The following is a 23506-nucleotide window of genomic DNA, read 5'->3' on the forward strand; positions in this document are numbered from 1 at the left end:
TGTACTACTGTAACTATTGTAACTTTAGCTAATCCCTTGCATTGATTGATTTTATACGTAATTCAATGGTGGCTCTCTCAAAAAAACTTCCACAAAACTAGCCTAACAGAATTCCATATTTAGGGCCACAAGTTGAGACCCTCAATGACATTTAGATGCTTAATTCTCACCAACCAAACATGCTAGGATTAGTTTCTATTTGGCATGAGGGTCAAAGGTATTGAAGCAAACCTATTACCATACAACTTCAAACAAAACTGAGACTTTGAGTACTGATTCTTCATTCTAAGTACCACAGCAACAAGTGTCATTAAAAATACTGTAGGTTATTATGATACCACATGAAAAATGTGAAGCCAGCTAAAATACTTGAAAAAAAATTCTAAGCATGAGTTTTCTTTGTGACTGTAAGGCATTTCTTCATTTCTCTTTTTTACAGAGCATGAGTTGTGTGATGAGGAACCTGGGATGTATTCAATTTCAAAACGCACCGAGTCCTTTGAGCGCACGGCCCTAAGAAAGGAGTGTATCTTCTACTCCAGCACAGCGCCACGGGCACTCTTCCACTCTGCACGAGATGCAGTATATTCCATTGCATCTAAGACTTCCAGGATTTTAATGCTGGATGGAGGCTGCCCTCCGAATGAATGAGCTGCAGCTGCCACAAAAGAGCGTGAATGGGCAGTTGGACGAGGCTTCTAACCAACATATGATGTCAATTCAGAAACCTGGATTGAAGATGGCAATGACTGTATGGGAATAAAAGAAAAGACCAGCTACGAGGTGCTGGATATGTGGCTGTTAATGAATCTCCATACTGGAGTCTGACCTTCTTTCCATAAAGAGAAAACAAGACAAACACAGATAAAACAGAAAGGAAAAGAACAGCAGTGATTGAAAATGCAGCTTTTGTTTTTGGTCCCGATTGTTACTGGAAACCTGACCGCTAGAGAAAAACAGGCTCAGCACAGTTTTACCAGCCACTATGAGACTTGGCAAACGTATCAAGGCTGAGCTGTTTTAGACATTGATTTTAGCTGCCGTTTTGGACACAGGCTCACTGCAGTGCTGCTAAAAGGTCAGCTAAGACAGACTGTTTTTAAACTGAAAGCTAACATCAAGAAGTGAAAAGAAGATCTACAACTAGGGAAGAAAAAGAAGACAAGAAATGAGTGTGAGGATATTGGGATTTAAGTGTTCCAGTCCAGGTGGTTTTCAGAACTGTGACTGGGGGAGGTGGCAGTTGGATTGAGATTCATCTCTTTGGTCAGGACATCTTTTACAATCAATTAACGAAACCCCAAGTCATATGATGGGTCTGAAGTCTCTAGGAAACTGCAGGATAACATTGCTTTTGGTCCAAATAGGCTATGTTGCATCAGCAAGCAGTGTGACCTGACAGGTGTGGATTCGCAGAGAAAAACAGCTGGTGCTGGGACCAAGTATCTATACTAAAAGTGTAAAGGAGGTTATTTTGAATTAGCTCTGTCCTGACCCCTGACTTAATGAGCATTAGGATTTAGAGTTCACCCTCCAGATTACTTTAGCCTGAAAGGAAATCTGGAAGTCCCAAGAGCACTTTGCAATGAAAACCAAAGCACAGTAGCAGGGATAAATGGAGATTCAATTAGAAAGTGCAGACCTGATCTCTATAGGGAGTTTTCTGGGGACAGAAGTCCACGGGGATAACCCTGTATTGCTGCAGAAGCAGAGAGAGGGGGCCCTTCTGGCACCATCTTGTCCAACCTGCCTACAGGGAGAAAGACAAAAGTCCACATTTTCATGTTGCCTTTCCATCTTATTCCGAGGTTTTATTTAAGGAGCAGAGTTAGGTTTTTATTATCCTGGATAAAGTTGAGTGTAGCCCTTAGTGTATTATATGTTCTCACTGCAAACTAAATCCACTCATAAATAAGAGTTATAAAATGTATATTTCATTTAGGAATAGAAGTGCATGCAGTTATTGTATAAGGTCTTTAAGGAAGATTGAAAGCACATTGCAAGGATTAAACATGATCTGAATAGATGAAATAAAAAATACAGATATTTCTTCCAGAAAGCTGAGAGCGTATAACATACAATTAATTTCAACAGACATTAAATACCTTGCAGGATTAAAGTCACAAGAGAATACAGATTACAGTAGTTCAAGACATTTTCTCTTTCAATTTTGCAAGTTCAGTATGACATCTGAAAGCCATTTTTATGTCAGTTCTTTCACGCTAATCCAACTTTACTTGCAGTAAAGTACTGGAAATTATACCATTTGTTTTACCTGTGAAAACTAACAACGTCCTGTCTTCACAGTACATTCAGTCAAAGAAAACCTTCTGGTGATGTAGTGTTTGAGTCGTTTCAAAGGCTTTTGCATCACAACATTTTATAGGGAGTTCAAGGATTTCTGTTATCTGATGTAAAGGCTGTTTTTATAGAACAACAGTGTTTCTGAGGCCTGAAACACCTTCGTATTGATGTATCAACATTTTTTTTTATAACTCCCCATGTGGATTCAATCAGTTTGAAAGTGTACATTTACTCAAACAAGATAAGCTGATATAAATGAGATTTAAATCAAAGAAAGAATCTCTTTTCAATGTTTTGCACCAGTTCAGTTAAATCAGGTTAAAAGTAAATCTTAAGGCAATGCTGTGCAACTCTGTGCTTATATAAAGCCTGACTGACTTTTCTGGACAAAGTCTTTACAAATCAGCCTCAAGTTCCATTGGTTACAACAGGACAAGCAGCTTTTTTTTTGCTCACTTTGTAGGTTACTGCAGTGTACAGTGCATCTGCATCCGTTTTTATGACTTTTCTAAGTTTTATCTTTCTTCTCTCTTTTAGTATGTTGTTGATAAAAGTGTTATGAAATTTCTCATTACGTGCACAAATTAGGCCCAGGCCCTAGTAACAGAAAATAAAATTCTGTATTCCTAGAATTGCCACACATGATGAACACCATTTAAGGTAATTTGACATCGTGTCTTTTGTCTGCATCACCGAATGTTTGATTTAAATTTACAATGACATCGTAACAGAGTCTTTTGTCTAAACTACCAAATGTTTGATTTGGGTTCATGGGGCAACGGGATGCATGGGAGGGGTCATCAGATGCAAAATGAATTGAAAAGAGAAAATAAATGATGCCGATCAGGGAGGTATGATCTGAAGAGGCATTAAACGGCGTGCCTGAGAGCGCACAGACGGATTACGCAGACAAACCCCCGCTTCCAGCTGTACCACACACCACCTCCTCTGCCCAGGACTGTGCCAGAGATGGCAGAAAGGCACCGCCGGTCAGCGGGAACCTGGGGGCCACAATCTGGGGGCCACCCACAGGCCTCGGGGAACTCCGACACTGAAACAAACAACGCGGTTGCTCGGGGCGACCTTCCTGCCGGCCCCGGCCCCGGCCCCAGCGCCTCCAGGGAACCCGCCATGACCGGGTCGCACTGCAAGGCCCGCACACCCGGCACTCGGAAGTGCGTCACTCCCCGCGGCCGGGACCCCGCCATTCCGCGCCCCCGCCCCACCGGATGGTGCATGACGCCATCGCGGCGCGCCGTGGCGTGTGCAGTCGCCGCCGCCCGCGCGGGCCCGCTGGTGCCCGGCCGCAGCATGGCCGTGGCGGGGGAGCCGCCGCCGCTCGCCCCGCCGCTGCCCGCCGCCGCGATCCCCTCCTTCGCCGTGGCCCGCGGCCTGGTGGGGCGCCGCTACTCGTGCCTGGTGGTGGCGCCGCACCGCAGGCACGTCGCGCTGGCGCCGCGCTACCTGGGCCGCAAGCGCACCGGCATCCGCGCCCAGCTCGACGCCGAGCTCCTGCGCTACTCGGAAAGGTGCGGCGGGGGCTCGGCTCGGGGGAGACCTCAGCCCGCCCGGGGGCCCCGCGCCGCCGCCTGGGCCCGCCGCGGACGGGGGGAGCGGCCCCCGCCCCCGTGGTGGCTGTCTCCGGCCTAACAGCTAACGGTGCCCCCCTTCTCCTTCCAGCCTTCAGGGTGTGCCGGTGGCTTACGACAACGTCAAAGTGGTGGGTGAGCTCGGGGACATTTACGACGACCAAGGGTTCATCCACCTGAACATCGAGGCGGACTTCGTCATCTTCAGCCCCAAGAAAGGGAAAAAACTGGTGGTATGTAAACGCCTTGACGTCTCACGTCATTTTTTTTATTAAGTAATCAAAGCTTGGCTTATCTCCATCGTCAGCGGAGGTCTGAGACTTAGGTGGAGTTGTATTTTAGTTTATATTAGTAGTTTATTAGTGTATGAGTAGTTTACAGTCGTGTATTAGCAGTTTGTAGTAGTAGTTTTTATTTTCATCTATCTGTACTGTCTGTCCCTCTATTTGTTAAATTCATATATAATATTTATATCTTATTAAAATATTGTATCATAAGGATTACATATTATTAAATACTGTATCACAATTTTGCATATCACTTATATCGATGCTTCTTTCTGAAGAGCAGATAATTCTCCAACAGGTGTGTTTGTTCTTATTTAATAGTGGCAGGAATGTTTAGGATGTTCTCAAGAGTTTATTTCCTTCGAGTACAAGAGCAGTATATCAGGTTGAAGCCTGCCTTTCAGTAAAGGGAAATGTATGGCTCACAGAACAGCTTTAAGCATGTTAACACGCTTGCGTCAGTAGTTGTGGGAAAAATAAGTTGAGAGTTGGCTGTTGTGCCATACCTCTTGCAGCATAGCTTGTGTCTTTCTAAACGTGATTAAGAAATTAATATGTCCTCTTGCTAGGAAGGGAATGGAAAAACCCTCAGTGTCTTTCATTCATCCTGGGGGAAAACGCAGGTGCATAACGTTTCACATGCAAATGTGTCAGAAACCCACTGAATGGAGTACTTAAAAGGCTTTTGTGTGCATCTGTATCTTTAGCTGCTAAGTAGTGCTGTGCCAGCATGAACGCCGTTTTAGGCGCTTAAGTAAATCAGTCTTAAAATGGCTTTAAAACAAAGTTGATGGCTGTAGTGTGAAGAAAGAGTTACCTGTCCTATTCAGGTACTCACTGTGGCTAAATCCCATGTTTTGACTTATTTGTCTTGCAAATACAGATTCACTTGTATTTTGGGAGGAATTGTTTGAAGAGTATGTAGGAATAGCTTTGATTTTAGTGAAGAAGAGTTAGCTTATTTGCTAGATAAACTGACTTTGTAACTTGTGCATATAAAGTCTTGTCGAAAAGTGTCCGTATAGGAAATTAAATATATATCATGTGTGCGGTTAAAGGATGATCTTTACTATACCTTCATGTGACATTCTTTTTCGTTTTTTAGGGTGTCATTAATAAAGTAGCCCCTAGTCATATTGGCTGCCTGATACATGGATGCTTCAATGCTTCTATCCCTAAACCTGAACAGATGTCGATTGTACAGTGGCAAGAGCTGGGGTTAAAAATAGGGGATGAACTGAAATTTCAAGTATTGCACTTGGATTCTGATGCAGCTGGGGTGTTCTTCATTCGAGGAGGACTCACTAAAAGCAGGTATTGTGCCGTACTAGAGAATATTTTTAACTGTTTTAATGGGTTTGTTACAAGCTAAATTATTTGAATTAATATCTTAATCTTTAAGCTTTCTTATTTTTACACAAACCCTCTATATAAAGCCTCTGTTAGTTATCTTAAACTAAACTTTCTAGTGTTAAGGATTCACATGGAAATTTTCTCTGGAAAAATAAAAGTAGATTTTTTTTTGAGCTTTAAAAATCTAAGTGTGATGACCTATGAACTGTTGATTGCATAAATAGTACATGTTCAAAATAGCACCCCCAAATGTCTAGAATAGCTGCATTTATGAATATGCATAGGTTTTTCAAGTGGAAACACTCCAGTTCCTGGACACAGTGTTTACATTGGTGTTTACACACACACATTACATAACCACAAATAGTTGTATGTGGATGACTTAAATGCTTGCTGAAACTTAAGAATAGGCTTGATCTCAAAGATGATACAAGAAAATGCATCACCTTCCTCTTTTCACTTATGCCTCTGCAAATTTTTAGAGCAGCTTGCTAAAAATCTTAAAAGAGTTCATTCAGATGTTTTTTTAAAATGGTCATTTGCTGAGCAATTTTTTCTACCAACATGTTTTTAATGTTTTTAATTAAATGTACATTATGACTACTACTGACAAAATCATAACATTTTTGGAGGTCTCTGGTGTTGTTTTTTGTTTGTTTTGTGGGCTTTTTTTTTATCTGGAAGGATGCTCTGGATTGTTTCAGTGAACTTACAATGAAACTTAATGATTTTGTCCTCCGTACCTCTGGGGACATCTCCTTCTCATGGTTTTTAACTGCTTCTTTCCATATTTGTCTTCCTAGACATTTTCTCCAGTGCTCTCAGTTGCAAGGTACCTGCTGGGTTTTGGGATTTTGTTTGGGGTTTTTCTTCTGGTTTTTTTTGACTCTTCTGACATCACCGTTGTTTTAACTGTATAGACTTGAGCAAGGCAATTGCTTGGTAAAAACAGCAGTGTGTCTCATGTATGACTGAACAGGTCATTGGCTGTGCATGTTTGTGAATAACTTAAAAAATAAGGTTTCCTACACAATGTGTAATTATGAATTAGTGGATGAAGGAGTACAAGAAAAGAGGAAATATTGAAATGGTCTGTACAGCATTTTAAAGAAATTTAGGCTAAGATTTGAAAGAGAATATTGATTCTGTGGTAAGAAGGAACCTAGTAAGGTAATAGAAATTAAGCTGAAAGTATTAAACTGGCTTTATGATTTTCTGTAACTAGAGTATTACGCTCTCCATCTGTTGTTGTTTTTAGCAAATGCTTATCTTTTATCTACTTAGTGTAAATACAGTGTTTTAGCAAATTTTGACATTTCACTGTGTAAGGTGCACTTAGATGTCTCTACTTCAGCTTATTTTGTATATTTCTTTACAGCATGCAGCCCAAACAATCTGAGACCGTCACTGACAGTACAAATGGAGATGAAATTCAAAAGCTTGACCACCAGGAAAATGGCCTGAATGACTCTGGGAGAGATAATGTCACAGAGGAGCCTCTAGGTGAGACAGATAACACTGGGAGGGAAAATGCAGAAGAGCAAAGTGTTGATGCTGTGAATGGATTATGTGATGATAAAAACAAGAAGAAAAAGAAGAAAAAGAAGAAGCATAAGCAAGAACAACAGGAACATGTATTGCCTACCAGTGACTCCAGTGGTTACCAAAGTGACCATAAAAAGTCAAAGAAAAAGAAAAGAAAGCATTCTGATGAAGTTGAAGAAAGTGAATTATCTCAGCTGTCACAAGAACCCAAAGCTAAAAAGAAAAGGGACTGAAGTCTGAAGTGCCTTTCCTGAGTAAGATTTCAGACGTTTTTGATAAGCTTCCAATAAAATCCGATTTTCAAAATGTTTATGTATATTTCTTTACTAAACAATCTGCTTTGCTAGGTGGGATGATGTTTGTGTGTATATGTGCACTAACAGCTTTAAATGCAGGAGTTTTTAAACAAGTGATAGAAGAAATGGGATAGAGACAATATCTGCCTGTTTTATTTACTGGAAGATAAGGTGCAGAAGAACAGTGGAATGTAATTACAGGAACACATGCATCACCTCTGTGTCTGCTTCCCGATTCCACTCATTAACCGGTAGCTAGTTACGATCTTTGTTACTCTAATTCCATCTTTGCTACTCAGTGTCTTTTTATAAGAGTAGATTAGGCTTACCTTTGGGGTTCTGGGAAATACACCTGAATTCCCAGGGGCTGACAAGATTTTTTTTTTTTTTTTTTTTTTTTGTAGTAAGGGGCCATGAATGCCTGTGAATGAAACTCTGCAGCCTGACTTAAAGGTTAAGCAAACTCTTGAGTGTCTTGGATCTTTCAAAACACCTTTCGCGGTACTCTAGGAAAAACAGTATGATCAGTTGATTCAGAGCAAGCAGGGAAGAGAGGAGAAGATTAATGTAATCTAGTATAATGAAGTACCACTTACGGGTTAGAATACCACTGAGAAAGAGGCTGATAAAGCAGTTGGTAATGGGGCATACTTTGATGAAGTTAATTTTTATGCATCAAGCCCATTGACTTAACAGTTTTCTTTTTTTTTAAAAAAAAAAAGCTAAACTGCAACTTCCAACTTTTTGTGCAAGTTGTAGTTTTCAAACACTGCTCTCTAGAATAGCAGGTACCTACTGTCAGTATTTTCCAAACTGTTGGAATTAATGTTAGTGGAAAGTTCTGACAATGGGAAAATGCCAGTCAAACGTTAACAAATGTGCCTTTATTAAGAACTAATTTTCCTGGTGTACATGTATGATGGTTTTTTGAATACCAGTACTTTTGGTTGCAGCTTTTTTCTATGGTGAGGAGTTCTGGGAAGAGCTATTAGAGTGACATTGTCTCGGCTAAGTCTTTAACTGAGGTAGGAGGCAATGATTACTTTGGTATTGATTTACCTATTACAAGAGACATAACCAGCTCTTTGGAAGCCTTGTAAGTAAACAGCATGTTTTGGGAAACTTGCTGTTCATCTGTCTGTTCTTAGGTGACAAAACATTTTGTGCTAGTGATTATGCTGATGCTATTAGCTCACTTTACTAGATTTATCTACAGTGTCTAATAATATACCCATTGAACACGTTCTGAATTTAAAGTGTGACAATACTTGTTTTAGGACTCACTTTGTGCTACATTAATGTCTTTTATATATCTTTAAAGCTCCAAACTTACCAAGACAAATCTAAGTTTCTGTCTTCCAGGCTTGATGGCATGCACGGCAGTTCATCATAGGCATTTTAAAGTTATTGTAACACCATAAAGAACCAAGTTAAGAGTTTTTGGAGACCTTTGAGGTGAGCTTAAATGGCTGTTTAAGGGCAGCAGAAACTTCAGTATATCCTCTTTTGCTTGCTCTTCAGCGTACTTGATCTTGGAACCAGTTTCTGGACAGTCCTGAGATGAACATGAATTGTTCCTGATGCACTTCTACATGTGACAGTGCTGACACTTGAACTACATGCAATTTCATGGACGCTGTCTCGTCTGTCCATTCTTCCTGTACCGTCACAAAACCTGAGAAGTCAAATAATGTTTTTGTAATGCGTTTGTTACAGCCCGCTACAAGATCAACTGAGGGTAGTATTCTGGTGTGTTAAATGTTGCAGAGAGTAACACAAAAAGTCCCACCCTAACGTGCTTAAAATTTCACTACACAGGACAGGCTGAAGGTTGGCACATAATTTACAGTCAGATATTACCTGTTAGCTCCCTTTCTTTTTTTTTTTTTTTAATAGATTGATGTAGAGGAAAGAAGTTAGATGGGTAGGTATGGAGGATATATCAGAGGAGGATGGCAAGCGATGATACTTTTTGTTGCTGCCTACGGGAATAGAAGGATGGAGGCACATGCTATTGCAGATGAACCAAAGACTGTGAGAGTCATATGACTTCATCTGTTAGTCCTTAATAATCATTATAGCTCACTTTCCCTTTCAGGGAAGGAAAACACATCTACAGCAGACCCGCTGTTGGTGACTGCGGCATGAGCCAAGCCCCACCAGTTCATAGTACCAGCTTGTAGCACCAGGAGTTTGTCTTGCTCTGTTCCAGCTTTTCATCAGCGTGGAGAGAAGGGAGACGTTCAGGGTGGAAGAACTGAAGTTGCAATTAATGAATCAAGTAACATAGATAGTATAAATGCTTTCAGCATTTGAATGCTCTTTTTCCACTTCTGCTGCTTTACCATTCTCTTACTGAAAGAGAATTGCTTGCTGTAATTTAACAAGCTATACAGACTGGCTTTCTAAGGGTATAAAGCAACTTTTCTGAAAGCCTAATGTAATCGGTCTCAGTTTTGGGCCTTATTTAAAGGCAGGAGATTTTTGGCACACAAGCGTGGCCAGCACCCTCTTGTATCATTTTTTGGTTTTCTTTCTTGGCTTGCAAGAGAAGGGAGCGATTAAAAAATAAATTAAATGCAGGAGGTGGCAATTCATGATTGCTGAAAAAGTTGTTGCTCCAGTGTTGCAAATAGTATAACATTTTACATTAAATTCTTGCTAGGTTAATATGCAAATAGCAACTATGGTACAAAATAAAATTTTAGATTCCTTTGCCTGACAATTGTACAAAGCAGTTGTCTGTTTTCTGCTGTTTTGTGTCTTTGGAAGGGGAAAAGTGAAGAAAAGACTTAAAAAAAGAAAAAAGAAAAAAAAGTGCTTTTCACAGTTGGAGCCACTATTGGCAGCCTCACAGCTGCACTGTTGATGTTGCTGTAGACACTGTTTTGGCATTAGCTAAATATGGCAAGAAAACTTGCGTTTTCAGAAGTGAATTGTCACTCTATTCATGACTTTAAATCACTTCCCTTTGGTTTTTTCCCCTTAAAAAAACCTAAGATTTTCCGATGCTTGAAATTAACAAAGAAAGAAGCCGAACCTGACACTTCCCATAAAAGTTTCTCTGAAATTTGGTCATTATAAATGTTTAGCTTTCTGTGTTCCCTTGGACTATAGAGGAAGAGTTGTATTGAATTTTGAGTTGAGCCAAGATTTTTGAGTATCAAGAACAACCATTTGTAAAGCTTCCAGTGAGGCCAAGTGACTTCGTATGTGTTTGCACAGTCCTTCTGTTCCTTTTTTTCAGAGCGCATTCTAATACAACTCATTTCTGTCACGTAGCAAAGAGAAGGTTAGAAGGTAAAATTGTATTCTGTTCCACAACTGTATTGATAGTTACACCAAGGTAACTATCGGGTGATCTAGAGAAAACATACGCTGTTTTTTTCCTGTTTTAACATTAAGTTGGCAACAAAGCCAATATTCACTTCTATCTGTGGTTGATAATCTTTTGTCTGTATTATGAAGAATGTAGTTCCAATTTAACCAGCTATAATAAGCTTCTAAAGCAGGGACTGCTTCTTTGTAGCATTATAAATATTTTGATTCTGCAAACATGTTTCTCAGTGTATTGCATGCCTTTGGCAGAAGAGCAAGCGCTCCTTGAAGAAAGTATTTTTAGCTCTCTTTAAAACAATTGTTTTGTACTCTCTGAAACTTGCAATGATCTGCAGTGTTAACTTTTGCTCTTTGTCTTTTCCTTGCTTCTCTTAGAAACAAATCCTGTGCTTTTGACTTGGCAGTTTTCTGCTGCTTAAAATATGCAGCAGCCCAAACAGCCCAGTGGATGAGCTCTAGGGAAAGGATTTTTAAAAGGGCCTAGGTAGGCTAGCTGCCTTTTGGAAAACATGAGCCTTGATCGAATCTGCCTCTGAATAAACAGTTTGTCTTTGGAAGCATCCCACCCTTTGGTAGCCCTCAGACAGTACAGACCTTTGCTGTAAAAAGCAAGGGGGTAGTTACATACCCAGACTGTTACAGCTGTATTTTTTTCTATATACCTATGAAGAGGTTATGTGATTTGATGCTCTCAGGATTATTAGGGTTGGCTATGAAAGGACTGAAATAGTTTCATTCTAATAAGGCATCTATTTTTCTTACAATAATGTTGATTCTATTCTGCTATTTAGCTTTCAGAAATTCTGGAATTTCAATAAAGCCTGAGAACTTCAGTATCCAGTAGACTTAGTCTGTTTATAGGGAGAGGATACTTTGTCTTCTGGATTCATGTGAACAAAAATAAGACTGAAAATCAAGCTTTGCACTTCTCCAACATTGTCAGTAGGTAAGTTTTTTACAGACACAGATCATGATTTTTGTGTCCTTTATCATGACTTCACACATAACTAAGTTAAAACTGGGTTAAATTCAGCTGTAAGTCTTGTAGCAAGCCACTCAATTGACCTGATGTTAAGCAATTAGGAGCAATTGCAGCCTGGCAATGGCTTCAAGTTCCCCTGGAGCCAACTGTCCCAGGCAGAGTAGAGATAGCTAAGAAGGAATGAGCCTTAGTTTTCCTACCTTCAGGACCCCTGCTCTGAGACATTGAATACATAGATGATCTCCTCCCATTTCCCAAACTGATACGTCTATAGTGTATTATTGCTGCTGGAACATTTCTGTTTCGGCCAGAGACAGTTCAACTTGACAAAGGCTTTGAGAAATCTATCTACAGAAACAGCTAAAATGAACTTTCTATACAGAAGTGAGTGACATGCAGCGGTTCTTAGTACATAGCAAAGAAACCTTTTGAATAGAGGAAAGAATTTTGGTACAAGATTCATTATCAATACCTTCCTCTTCTATGGATTATTTTAGTGTATTTCATATGACTAGAAGGTTGAGCTCTGACCTTTGGTCTCTGAAGCTATATAATACTTATTAATGCAAGATATGACTGACTATTGCACTTCAAAGCTTCCTTGCTCCTCATCCCCTGCGCTCTTTCTCCTTTATGCTTTCTTTCACTGGTGCCTTTAGTGTATGGGAACTTCTCTAAGAATATTCTTACTATGCCTGAAATATGATGCCCCATTCAAGAGCAGGATTTCCTTGTGCTGCACAAATTGATTGACGAGAACCGTGTGTTTAAGAAGCTCTGGTAAGAGCCAGTCTGTCAGTACTGTGGTGCTTAGAAGCTCACATTAGGTATGGTGGATCCACTAGAAGTTTGGACACTGAAAGAAGCAGATCTTTGTCAAATACCTTGACTTGAGTTGCAATTAAGGTTGCATTCAGAAATAATTTGCAGTTCTATCTGCAAAAGCATGATCAGTGGGCATGACATCATTGCGATACATACATGCACAGCACAGAACTTCTGCTGAAGACTGGGGACTGCAGCAGTTAGTGGAATGCAGGCTGTGCAAGTACGGTCCCTGGTTTCATTGAAAGCGTTTTGTCAAAAGTAGCGTGGAATAACTCCCACTCATTCATGAAGATGGCTGAAGCCAGGGTCGTCTTGTTTTCAAGGAGAGTTGGACGGTTGGCCTTGAAAAAGTCAACTGGTGAGGCTTGTTCGTTACTGTGTATGAACACACAGTCTGTGCTTTTATTCCCTCATAACAGAAGTGTTAATGTATGGATAAATTAAAAATTCTGTATGGATCAGTCAAACCAACATTTAAAAGCTGGACTTAAAAAGAAGGGCAAATTTATGCTGCATCAGTAATCATTAATATCAACATCAGGAGAAATAAGACATAGTCTTGGAGCACTATTAAATTTTTACATCAGCTCCTTTTTTGTTTCAGATAACAAACCAGTGACATCTGACCCTCTTTCAGGATAATGCCAGTTTATTACGTTCATGCTTGAAGACTCGTTTTTTTTCTCGAGAGATTTGGTCAGCTCTCCATGGACTCAAAGATGACCAGTTTTTTGAAGCATTTTCCTAGAAGGACAGCTATTTGTCTCCCTGCTAAAAAAAAACCCAACCCCAAAAACCCAACAACAAAACAAAAAGTGCACAGATCGTGTCGGTATTTGTAGTTTCTTCATGGAGTCAATGTTAGCTTGTGGCTTTGTGAAGAGGGACACACCTTTGCCCCTGGTGTATCTACATTCTACACAGAGAAGCAGTTGAGGACCTCTGCCTTTCAAAGAAATTCCATATATTGTGGCTAAAAATAAGTACATGGAACAGTCTGCACTGATGATGAATGGGATGCGCTGATAACTTGTTTTGATAGGATTTTCTCAATGTTAAAATGAATTTAGCATAAGCGACCTACTTTTTGTCTGTTATTACTAAATCCCATGTTCTCCTAGTTTTCTCAGAGAGAGAATAATTCCTGTTTCATATGTATAATTTCAAAATTCATCTTTTCATTTAGGATAGACATTAGTTAAACTTGAACTCTCAGTTTCTTGGGCCAAGTGAATGATAACATGGACAGTTGTAAGGTTTCTGAAGTAGAGAAAAGTGTGCGTGTATTATAGATTTAAGTGCATTTATAAATTCATATTTTTAGCTGGGTAATATTTATAAAGTACTTACCAAAATATGCAGATGCTCACAGATTAGTTCTGTAGTCATTTGTATTATGGTTATTTCCATCTCACTTCAATGCCTGGTTTGCAAAAACATTGTCAGATATGATCCCAAAATAGAGCCCAGCATCAGCATATTCATTCCTGATTTATATTTATCCTGTAAATTTGTGGTTGTGCAATATAATGATGACAAATGTGAGGACAAGCTGTTGCAAATAACTTTATATTTTCCTATTAATTAAATGTAGCAAATGTCTTTTCTCAGGCAAAACAAATTCCCCAAAGGCTGTTTTCTCATTTTATGAACAAGTCTTAGAAATAAGAGAGTAATTACTGTATTTGTGAGACAGGCATTCAAATTTCTGAATTACACTTGAACGAAAAGATAGTTGAAAGATGTTTACAAACTGGATTGGATTCAAATACCAGTAACAGCAATAAGAGAGAGCTCTGTTGCATGAAGGAAGAATAAAAGGATTGCCAATTTTTAGCCAAATAGTAGCTGTGGATGTAAAGTGGAAAAAAATAGACTGAATACCTCTGCAATGTCTTGCTATGAGAGTTCTCACTGAGCTTGAGGTGGGTTGCAGTCTTAAACACTTTCAGGTTGCAATGCAGCAAGGCACTTAAACATCACCAGCAAGGGACCGTAGATACAAGCAGCGCTTCTTCATATCATAAAGATTATGTGGAAACTTGGTAAAGGATTCTTTCTCTCAGCATTTTTCTACTGAACGCTCCTAATTCTATAATGAGAAATGTAACAGGAAAAAACCATGTATTTTCATTTTCTGAAGCATTTTTAGTTTGGTGATGTTGTTTTTTCCTTGCCTCTGAGCAAAAACTATTCAGTAAATAATATTTCTAGTGGTTAGGAAAACCTGAGTACAGAGAGTTCTGATACTTCAGGTTTTGTTTGTTTGTTTTTTTATTATTATTATTATTGCAATTATTTATGGTTAGACTTTCTTTGTTTCTTTACTGGAGCACACTTTGGAAAACGGTCTAAGAAAATTCAATTAATTTATGGGAAGCTGACTAGGAGAGAAGGATTTAAAAAAGGAGAAAAAGCTAAGGATTTCTCCATAAACTCAGAGTACAAAGGGTAAAATTTCAGTTTATGAAGTTTCTGAAATTTCAAAACCTTGCCTGAGAATAGAAGGAAACTTGAAGACTTCTCTTCAAAGGCATTTCTCTCTTTTTTCCACTAAGCATTTTCAGTCCATTCAAAATGCTGCTCTAGTTTTTGGAAGCGTGACATAACATATTTGAAATGTGCAAATAGTCATTTCAAATAGAGAAGTATTCCATTCTAGGTATCTGAATTACACTGTTAGGTAGGGAACCAAAACGTTTTTTTCCTCCCAATGCATATTCTGGTGAAATTGACTGAATTTGTTTTTTTTTAAATGGGAAAACTACTCTGATCCAATATGAATTTACACTTTATATCTCAAATCAATGTAGGACTTGGAAAAGTCAGGCTTGCAGAAGGGTTCTGCTTCTTCTCATGTAATGCCACACGGTGGAGTATTGCTTTATCTGTTGGGCTTTTTCCCCACATCTGTCATCTAAAGAACTCAAAACTTCTGTGAACTGGTATTTGATGAGAGGAAGTTTCTGGTGAGCATTTTAGCTTCAGAACATTACTTCCTATTAGTGCTACTGGAGCAATTACAAAGTCCCTTGTCAAAAACACAAAAGGTTCTGAATGACAAAGGCCGCTTCTGCACTTTGTTGTACTTTCTGATTGCTACTGTTCCACCCTTGGACTACATTTATAATGTCTTTTTTAAATTACTGAAGTCAGTGGGAGCCTGCAGACTTACTTCATTCCCTCCTTTGTGACTTAGCAGGGTATTTCTGTATTACAGTTGACTGTAAAGAAAACTTGTTTATTCAGGTGGAAAATGAATTAATATGTAAAGCTGCATTTTTTTATCTAAATGATATTTTAGCAGGATGAAGTATAATAAAGCCACAACAGAGAGGGCTTGTGAGCTAATTGAAATAAGACTGGAAGAGACAAACAGAATTTGTACGTGTTCTGTATTTCCACATCAAAACCTTTGTATCTACCCTAGCTGCTATGACCATGTTAGTTTATTTTCTAGTTTTTGTATATCTCAAAGTGCAATTAATACATGTATTCATCCAGTTTTTCACTGTTCATATTTGAGATTCTTTCCTTAATTTGGTTGTATAGGAAAAGAGGCTTATGTGACCGTGCTGTGAATACAAGCTCATGCAAATGCAGTGATCTGTAGGTGCATGTCTTTGTCCCTCCTTATTAAATTTGTAGTTATTGGCCAGTTTACAGACTTCTGTCTGCTTAACTGAAATCCTGTAAGTTTCATGGAAATGAGTCATTGGGCAGAGGAGAGAAACCATCTTAGCTCCCCTGTTTGAAGAAAAAGTGACCTGAGTTCAGCGGTGAGCTCCTCTGTGGACTCCATGGCAATGGGGAAAGCTTCAGGAAGAATTTTGCACCTTATTAGGCATGAGGGGATGGGAAGGGAGGCATCCTTAGCTCTGGGGCTGAGGAAACAACTTGGTTTTGTCTTTACTGCACTCGAGGTTTTTTTACAACATGTAATTATTTTGTGTTTATTCACACCTGTGTTTTTTCTGGGCTTGCTGTATACTCATCTGTTCTCCTTTGCTTACATGGGACAAAGAGGCTGAAAAGTCCATGTTAGTCCTCAGTTCATTGAGGCATTTTAGTTTTCACATAAGGCCACTGTCAATCAACAAAAGCTCAGTACTGATCATGTCAAGTCTCAACGGCTGATATAAGACCTGGAATTAAGACTTTAAAGAGTGAATTGAAGGTGGGGAAATTTCTCCGTGTACTGCCAACCTGCATAGGCTGCTGTGCTGTGACAATGCCACCTGTAGGCACATTTGAATTATATTAATGTAAAAAGGGTGACATGAGATTACACATTTAGACCCGTGCACTATATCAGTCACAAAGTAAAATACAGTTGAGACCATAACCCACTTGACTGCACTGAACTGTAGTAATGTAAGGGTGTCTTAAGTGCAGTGCAATTCTGTAGAGCTTCACTGGGAAGCTTAAAAGGTGTCTTAATCCTGCTTAGCATGTTGAGTGATGTTCCCACTATACCTGAACATAAATCCATGTGTTTTACATGTAAGCAATGTAACCATTAGAATCTTACAGAAAAGGTGGATAACAAAATCTTTACCTCTAGTAATGAATTGCATTTTGAGAGCAAACTGAGTTCTGCTTATGGAATGGTTGTGGGGATTTGTGTTTGGGGGAGATTTCAGGCTTGCATCCTTTCTGCATGCGGGGACTCAAAACCAGAAACATCAATAAGACTCTGCCATGTGTGTGGATATTGGGGATAGAAAATGCAACTATGCTTATGGTATATCTGTGCTCTGGAGTGGATGTGTATCACTACGTCTGGCACAGATTGCTTCAGGCTTAGTCATGAAAAATATCCATTGACTTAGTTTGGGAATTGCATGATTTTTAAGGTTAGCTAGAGAGTGGAATTAAGGGGATTCTCTAAAATCTCAAATATAAAAAAGACTAATTCATAACTTTAGAGGCAGCATTGAATAAATCTGCTATGAAAGACAGCTAATGGGAAATAATGGAACTGTGCAGTAAACTATGGAAGATGTTCACACTGCTTTCTAGTGGGATGGGATATTAAAATTAGTGTAGGACCCTATCAAGAAAAACAGTCTATGTGGGACCAGTGTTCATGCAACTCTGCTTATTAAAACTCTAGAAAACAGAAGCTTTTCTTTGACAGATACCATTTGTGCTTCAAGACTTTCATTCTGTTGGTCTTACTAAAAAGTGCCTTTCACCACTGAGCTATTTCATCTGCTCTTATTCTTGAAACACCAACAATATATTTTTTAAAAAAATATTTTTTAAATGGCTTTCTGTAAGTAGTCTTCAGTGCTAGCAAATTGGCATTGTTTATTTATTTTCAGGTACAAAATTGAATCCAAACCACTTCTTTTTCCCTTTGTCTGAGTTGGCAGATTTTGTGTTTGGAAGAGGTTTGCACACACATTAAAAGGAGAGTAGTATCCTCAATATTTCAATATAAAATTAACAGACCGTTTGTGAGATCAGTATTAAAATATTGTTTAAGCGACAGATAAAGCAAATTCTTAGTTTTGTGTGACTGTGCAATCTATGTCGTATGATTCATAGTACTATGCAGCAAGGCCAAGATGGGGAATAGCAGAACTTCTGCTGAAGGCCTGAAGCTAAGACAGTTAGGAGGGTATGGTTAGGAGGTTACAGGAGAGTAAAACTTTGATTTCAGTCTGCTCTTTATAACATAACATAACATATCAATCTTATCAGTTTCAGAAGAAAAAGAAATGGTGTCATCTTAATATTTTATGCTAATTTGGACTGAATGTCCTACAGTATTATTTTGGCACTGTGCTAGTGGTGTGTCAGCTGTCTCCAGAGGCCCTCGTGAAAAGCAGAGGAAAGTCTCCTGCTGTGCCAATACTGTAAAATAAATAACATTCTGAGAAGATTCATATAGAGCTGGAGCACAGAGTATCACTAGTTGCCATAAAACAGACAAAAAAAGGGTTGCATTCTGAAAGGAGAGACTTAGGAAATGACTGATCCCAGGGAAGGATAAGTTTGTTGATCTGGAAACATCATTTGAGAAAGAAATGATGAGCAAGCGTCCAACAGTTTGGAAGTTATGAAGGGACACATGTCCAAAATGCAGATCTATATCTGAACTTCTTCCAAGCACATTTAACCTTGTTTGGTCTGGAAATCTCATGAATCTGAATTGTATTTTGAACTTACACTTATCAGTATTGGTTTTGCTTAGGCTGGATAGTAAATAAATGCTGTCTGGAGAGCCTTTTTTCCCTAGATTGATACTCTCATTTGTAGCTGAAACTAGTAAGTGAAATAGTGCATTACTTCCTTTAAAAGAATAAATAAATAAAAGGCAAGCCCCACATGTATGCATTTGGGGATGACAACTAAAGTCCTATCTAGTTTCCCTGTGAGTTAAGTTTTGCTACCCATTTCCGAACTGTCATGTTTCTCTTCATCCCTCTCCAGCACCCCTCGTAAATCAGAGTGCAATCAGCAATTCCAAACTGCTTACTGTGTGCCTACAGATATTGTAAGTGTTGCTTAACGAGAAGTCAAACAGCTAATCATAGTCACACACACTGTAGGTAATTTAAGGCTATGGCAGGGGCTTTGCCTCGTGCTCCACCAGCTGGATCCCGCTGTGGAGGATTAGGGGACTGTCGGGGTATGCTGCTGCCCCCGTCCAGCCTGCACCCCAGCTTTCCTCTCCCTGAGCTAGAAGTGTACACGTAAGCCCCATCTCAATTCAAAGAATGATTGTAGCTGGAGGAATGTACACTATCCAAGAACTGACTATATTCCAGATTAATTAAAATTCTGGAACAATTAAAAAAAAGAAAGAAAAACTTAAAACTGTTGTGAATTGGGAGGGGAGCTGGCCCTTTGACGTCCTTCTTCATGTCACGCTAAACATGTAGTCGTAACATATGTCTCAGTAACATAAATCATATTTCATCATGTTCCAGTCATTCGCAGCTATTCCTGAGACAGGAGTTGGATGAGGCAAAACGAATTTTTGAGAAATGTAAGGAAAGGTTCTTACCTAGGCCAGGCCAAGGGCAGGCTTTCAGGGCAAGCCAGAGGGTTGCACCAATGCAAGCATCCTGCGTGCAGGGAGACCACACCTTGGACCCTGCCCCACCTTTGTGAGTCTCATGAGGTTTTGGTCAGTGAGTGTTAGCTTTAGGAGGATTTGACTGTGATGTGTGTTATACTTTTTCCTCCTCTTATTCAGTTTTAAAATTGCTGTTTAGAGCACAGCATGTTATAATTGATTTATTGTACAATGGCTTTCTTCTAGAACTGTTTCTCAGCTTTCTATTTATTTGTTCGTCTGTGCTTCAGGAGAGCACCGTCCCCAACTCTCATTTTTGGTCCCATTCACTAGGTGCTCTTTCTGTCACTCTATTTTTCTCAACATGACCCCAACAAATTAATCGTATTCCTTGCAATCTTTAAAGAATCACAGATTTCCTTCACTTTTCTAATCACGAACGCCTGGTTTCTCCAGCTGAAGCAGAAGTTAAATGGGAATCCCCATCTGTATTTAATGTGCACTTGGCACAATGCCTCTATTATTTCGTTAAAATTATTTCTCCCTTTTAAAAGCCAAGGTTGAAAGTCTAGTCTTGACCAAGTCAGTAGGATATTTGCTACTGAAATCAACCCCAGAATACGAGCAGGTACATTTTTATTGTTCATTTTTATCTATGAACATCAGGTTGCCTCTTCTCTTTGATTCCTTCATTACTGTCTCCTTACAGTACTGAATTTTAATCTTCTAAAATAGGCTTAAGGTGTTCAGTCAGTTACCAGAGGTGGAAGTAAAGCTCATGGAAGCCAGCTTATTTTAATTTCTTCTTTTTAGGCTTAAAGATTTTTTATCTTTATGCATAACTGAGAAAATATCTCTTCTATATCCTCCAATTTTTTCCTCTAGTTCTCAGTACCAACTTTTTCGTAAGAGAAACCTTTCCAATTTTCTATATTTACAGTGTAGATCTACCAATCTCTTGCTCTGCATGCTTTTCCTGTTCCTTTTCATGATTAACAAATGTATTTACATAAGAAAATTGTTTTTTACATTCTCTAATCCTTGTAACTGATCACGTATGAATGACAATGGTGCTGTTTGAGATCACAAGAACCTAAATAGCAAATTTTGAGTTAAAAATCAAGCTTGTGTACCTGAAGATCCAGCAAAATAGAGGAAAATGGCCATAGTCTTCATTAGAAAGTATCAAGACAGTCAACTGCTCTGTGACAAGGAGCGTAATTCTCATTGTGGGCAGATGGAGACAGTAAAAGGTCAGCCTGTCATGGTTCCCTATTTGAAGATGTCGGCTGGGTAGCAGAACGAAATCAACTCTTTTCTTTCTCCTGAGTAGTAGAAAGTATCTCCATTGCCCTTTATGAACATGTAATCAGCAGCATCAAGCCATTAAAATGCTCAGCACAAAAAAGTCTCTGCTGTCCCTATTCTGGTGTAACACGATGTCCTTTATTCCTACACAGTAACAGACGGCATATTACTTGTCTTTTGCTGAAGTGCTTGCTCTTGGAGAAAGTTGGATGTTGGTAAAGGGAACTTTCTTCCCACAAAATGACATAATTTTATTTAAAATGACTTCAAGTACACATTAGAAAAAAGGTGCATATTTTTCCTACCTGTGTCACCAAGTACTCTTTGACAGGCTTTTCTGATGCTCAGTTTTCTCGCAGAATAATTTTCTGATTATTTCCGTGTACTGAGTGCAAAGGAAGTTATGGTTTAATCCCTGACTGACTACTCAACATCATATCTCGTACAGCTTTACCATCCCCAGGGATCTATCTGTCCTGAACCAGAACTTCGTCGCTCTAATTAAAACAGAGACACACACACTGCCCCCCACCCCCAACCCGCCTCCTCTCTCTATTTTGGTCTTGCTTTTTCATTCATATTTAAGTTGGGTGTTATTTTGGCCCTCCAGGATCAAGTCAGCTGTTTGTGCATCATACAATAAAACCCACTGAGCTCTGCATCTTCATGTAACCCTGGCTGCCACGAAGGAAGGACTAAGCAACGGGAATACTCCATATTTGCTGTCAGCATTGTTCAAATAGGGCAGGTGCCAGCAAAGGTGACTGCGAACCTGAGAGCCCATAGCAGGCTCCTGTGCAGCTCATGGCCTTGTGTCCAAGGCAGTTTGAGCATCTTGGCAAGCTTGCTGAGAAACCTGCCAGTCCTGCTCTGAGGTCAGCAAGCACATCAAAGTGAAGACACCAGTTCTGTTTTTTAAAAAAGTGAGGCAAATGCTCAAGAGCTCAGTTGCATGAATTACCTCAGAGGAGCATGGGGTAAGAAAAGAAAAACAGATGAATACAAAGAACTCAGCCTAGGAAAAAACCTGACACTACACTCTCTCACCTTTTTTCCTTACAGCTTGATTTGTTATATCTTCCTGGTATCAGCTTTCTCTTTTAATTCCATTTCCCCCTACATATTTTGAGGTTTGTTCCTTATTTTCTATCACATTTTTCTTTTATTTTTTTCTTCCTTTTTTTCTTCTCATTTTCTGTCTGTCTTGGGATCTGGACAAAGTAAGTTGTGAACACCTGCAGAGCTCCTAGGTATGATGGTGACTTACAGGACTGAGTTAAATTAAGGAGGAAGCTTAACAACACTTGTGGGATGCCAGCTGCTGTAGCAGAGAGGGGATCGTATGGTGTACTGGCCTCTCTCTTATATCAGCCTCTCTCTTTGACCATATATGTCATTTAGAGGGCCACTACAATATCAAAAGCTCTTTATAATGTGACATTTTGTGTCTCTTTTAAACAAAAGGGCTTCTGGGAGCAAAATGTAGAAGAGGAAGAAGTAGGAGAAAAAGGATTTCATTGCAGACATCCTCACTCATAACATTTCTATTTCATGTTCCTAAAGAACATGTAAATAACAATACCGGCAAGCTTTATTCATGTGAAAAATAATCCTAAACTTAATGTAGAAACACTGTGAATTTTGATCAGCTCTTGAATTTGCTCCACAGCAGATATTTGGTACCCATATGCTGGTAAAATGCTAGTGTATTTTAACTGTCCTCCAGGCTGCCTCTTGTGCCTTCACAGTCTTTGTAATTGTATTTGACCCAGAAAACCAGCATCTTCTTGTCACTGAGTTCTCCAAAATGTAAAGCAAAAAGAGGAATTCCCAAGTGATTATAACTGAAATATTTTTTACTAAATGTCAACGTGGTCTCTCATAAAACCAACAATTTGATGTGTTTTTCCATACTTGCAGGCTTCAGCCATTTGGTGTGGTAATAAACATCCCCAAATCTTATGTCATTGATTGTTTGGCTTCAGGGATGATGAAATATGGAAAACAAAATGAAGGAACATAAACCTTGTCTGAGATTTATTTGGAGACCGTGTGTGAAGCATACCTGGCTTTTCATACTTATCATAGCACCTGACAGAAGGGACACATTTAGCCTTAGCCATGTCTAGTTTATCTTGTCAGTGTCTGAAACAGACAGAGCAAACCTTTCAAGGTTGTACTTCATAAAATTGTAACCAGACTGATAAATCTGTTTATTTTTCCTTTAAATGTGCCCTGGTTTCCATAACAGAGACGGCTTGCATGTATACTGATGAATGGTTACTCTCCCATCACAGACCTTTATGGACACTTTGCCAAGAAACTTGTTTTGTGAATTCCTCAGCTGCATTTTTTTTTTTTTTTCTTTTCCAGCACCTGAAAACTTGCAACTGGTCTGGCTTGAAAGCTGCCTTGGCAATTTTACTAAGGCACTTACTTTGATAGCTAAAAATGACCTTGAAGAATGATTAATACTGTGTGGGGGTTGATGACATAAATCTGTTAAAGTGTGCCTGATGTACAGCTTCACATGCAAGAATGTTATAGCCATATTCCTGTAGCAACAGTGACATTGAACAGACTGTAGCAGATATAAAATCTACAAAAAAAGCCCCCCAGCCCAAAGGGCTTGAATTATTTTTATG

General features: G+C 39.2%; 1 protein-coding gene across 1 annotated transcript; it reads left to right on the forward strand.

Moving 5' to 3' along the window:
• Positions 1 to 3566: 3566 nt before the first annotated feature.
• On the forward strand, positions 3567 to 7384 carry POLR1F (RNA polymerase I subunit F). Its single transcript, XM_075143614.1, has 4 exons — positions 3567 to 3833; positions 3985 to 4126; positions 5286 to 5494; positions 6912 to 7384. The coding sequence occupies exons 1-4, from the start codon at positions 3616 to 3618 to the stop codon at positions 7309 to 7311; spliced, it is 969 nt and encodes a 322-aa protein (XP_074999715.1). The 5' UTR covers positions 3567 to 3615; the 3' UTR covers positions 7312 to 7384.
• Positions 7385 to 23506: the final 16122 nt, after the last annotated feature.

The sequence above is a fragment of the Calonectris borealis genome, chromosome 2 (assembly GCF_964195595.1).
Source record: "Calonectris borealis chromosome 2, bCalBor7.hap1.2, whole genome shotgun sequence".
Lineage (NCBI taxonomy): Eukaryota > Metazoa > Chordata > Aves > Procellariiformes > Procellariidae > Calonectris > Calonectris borealis.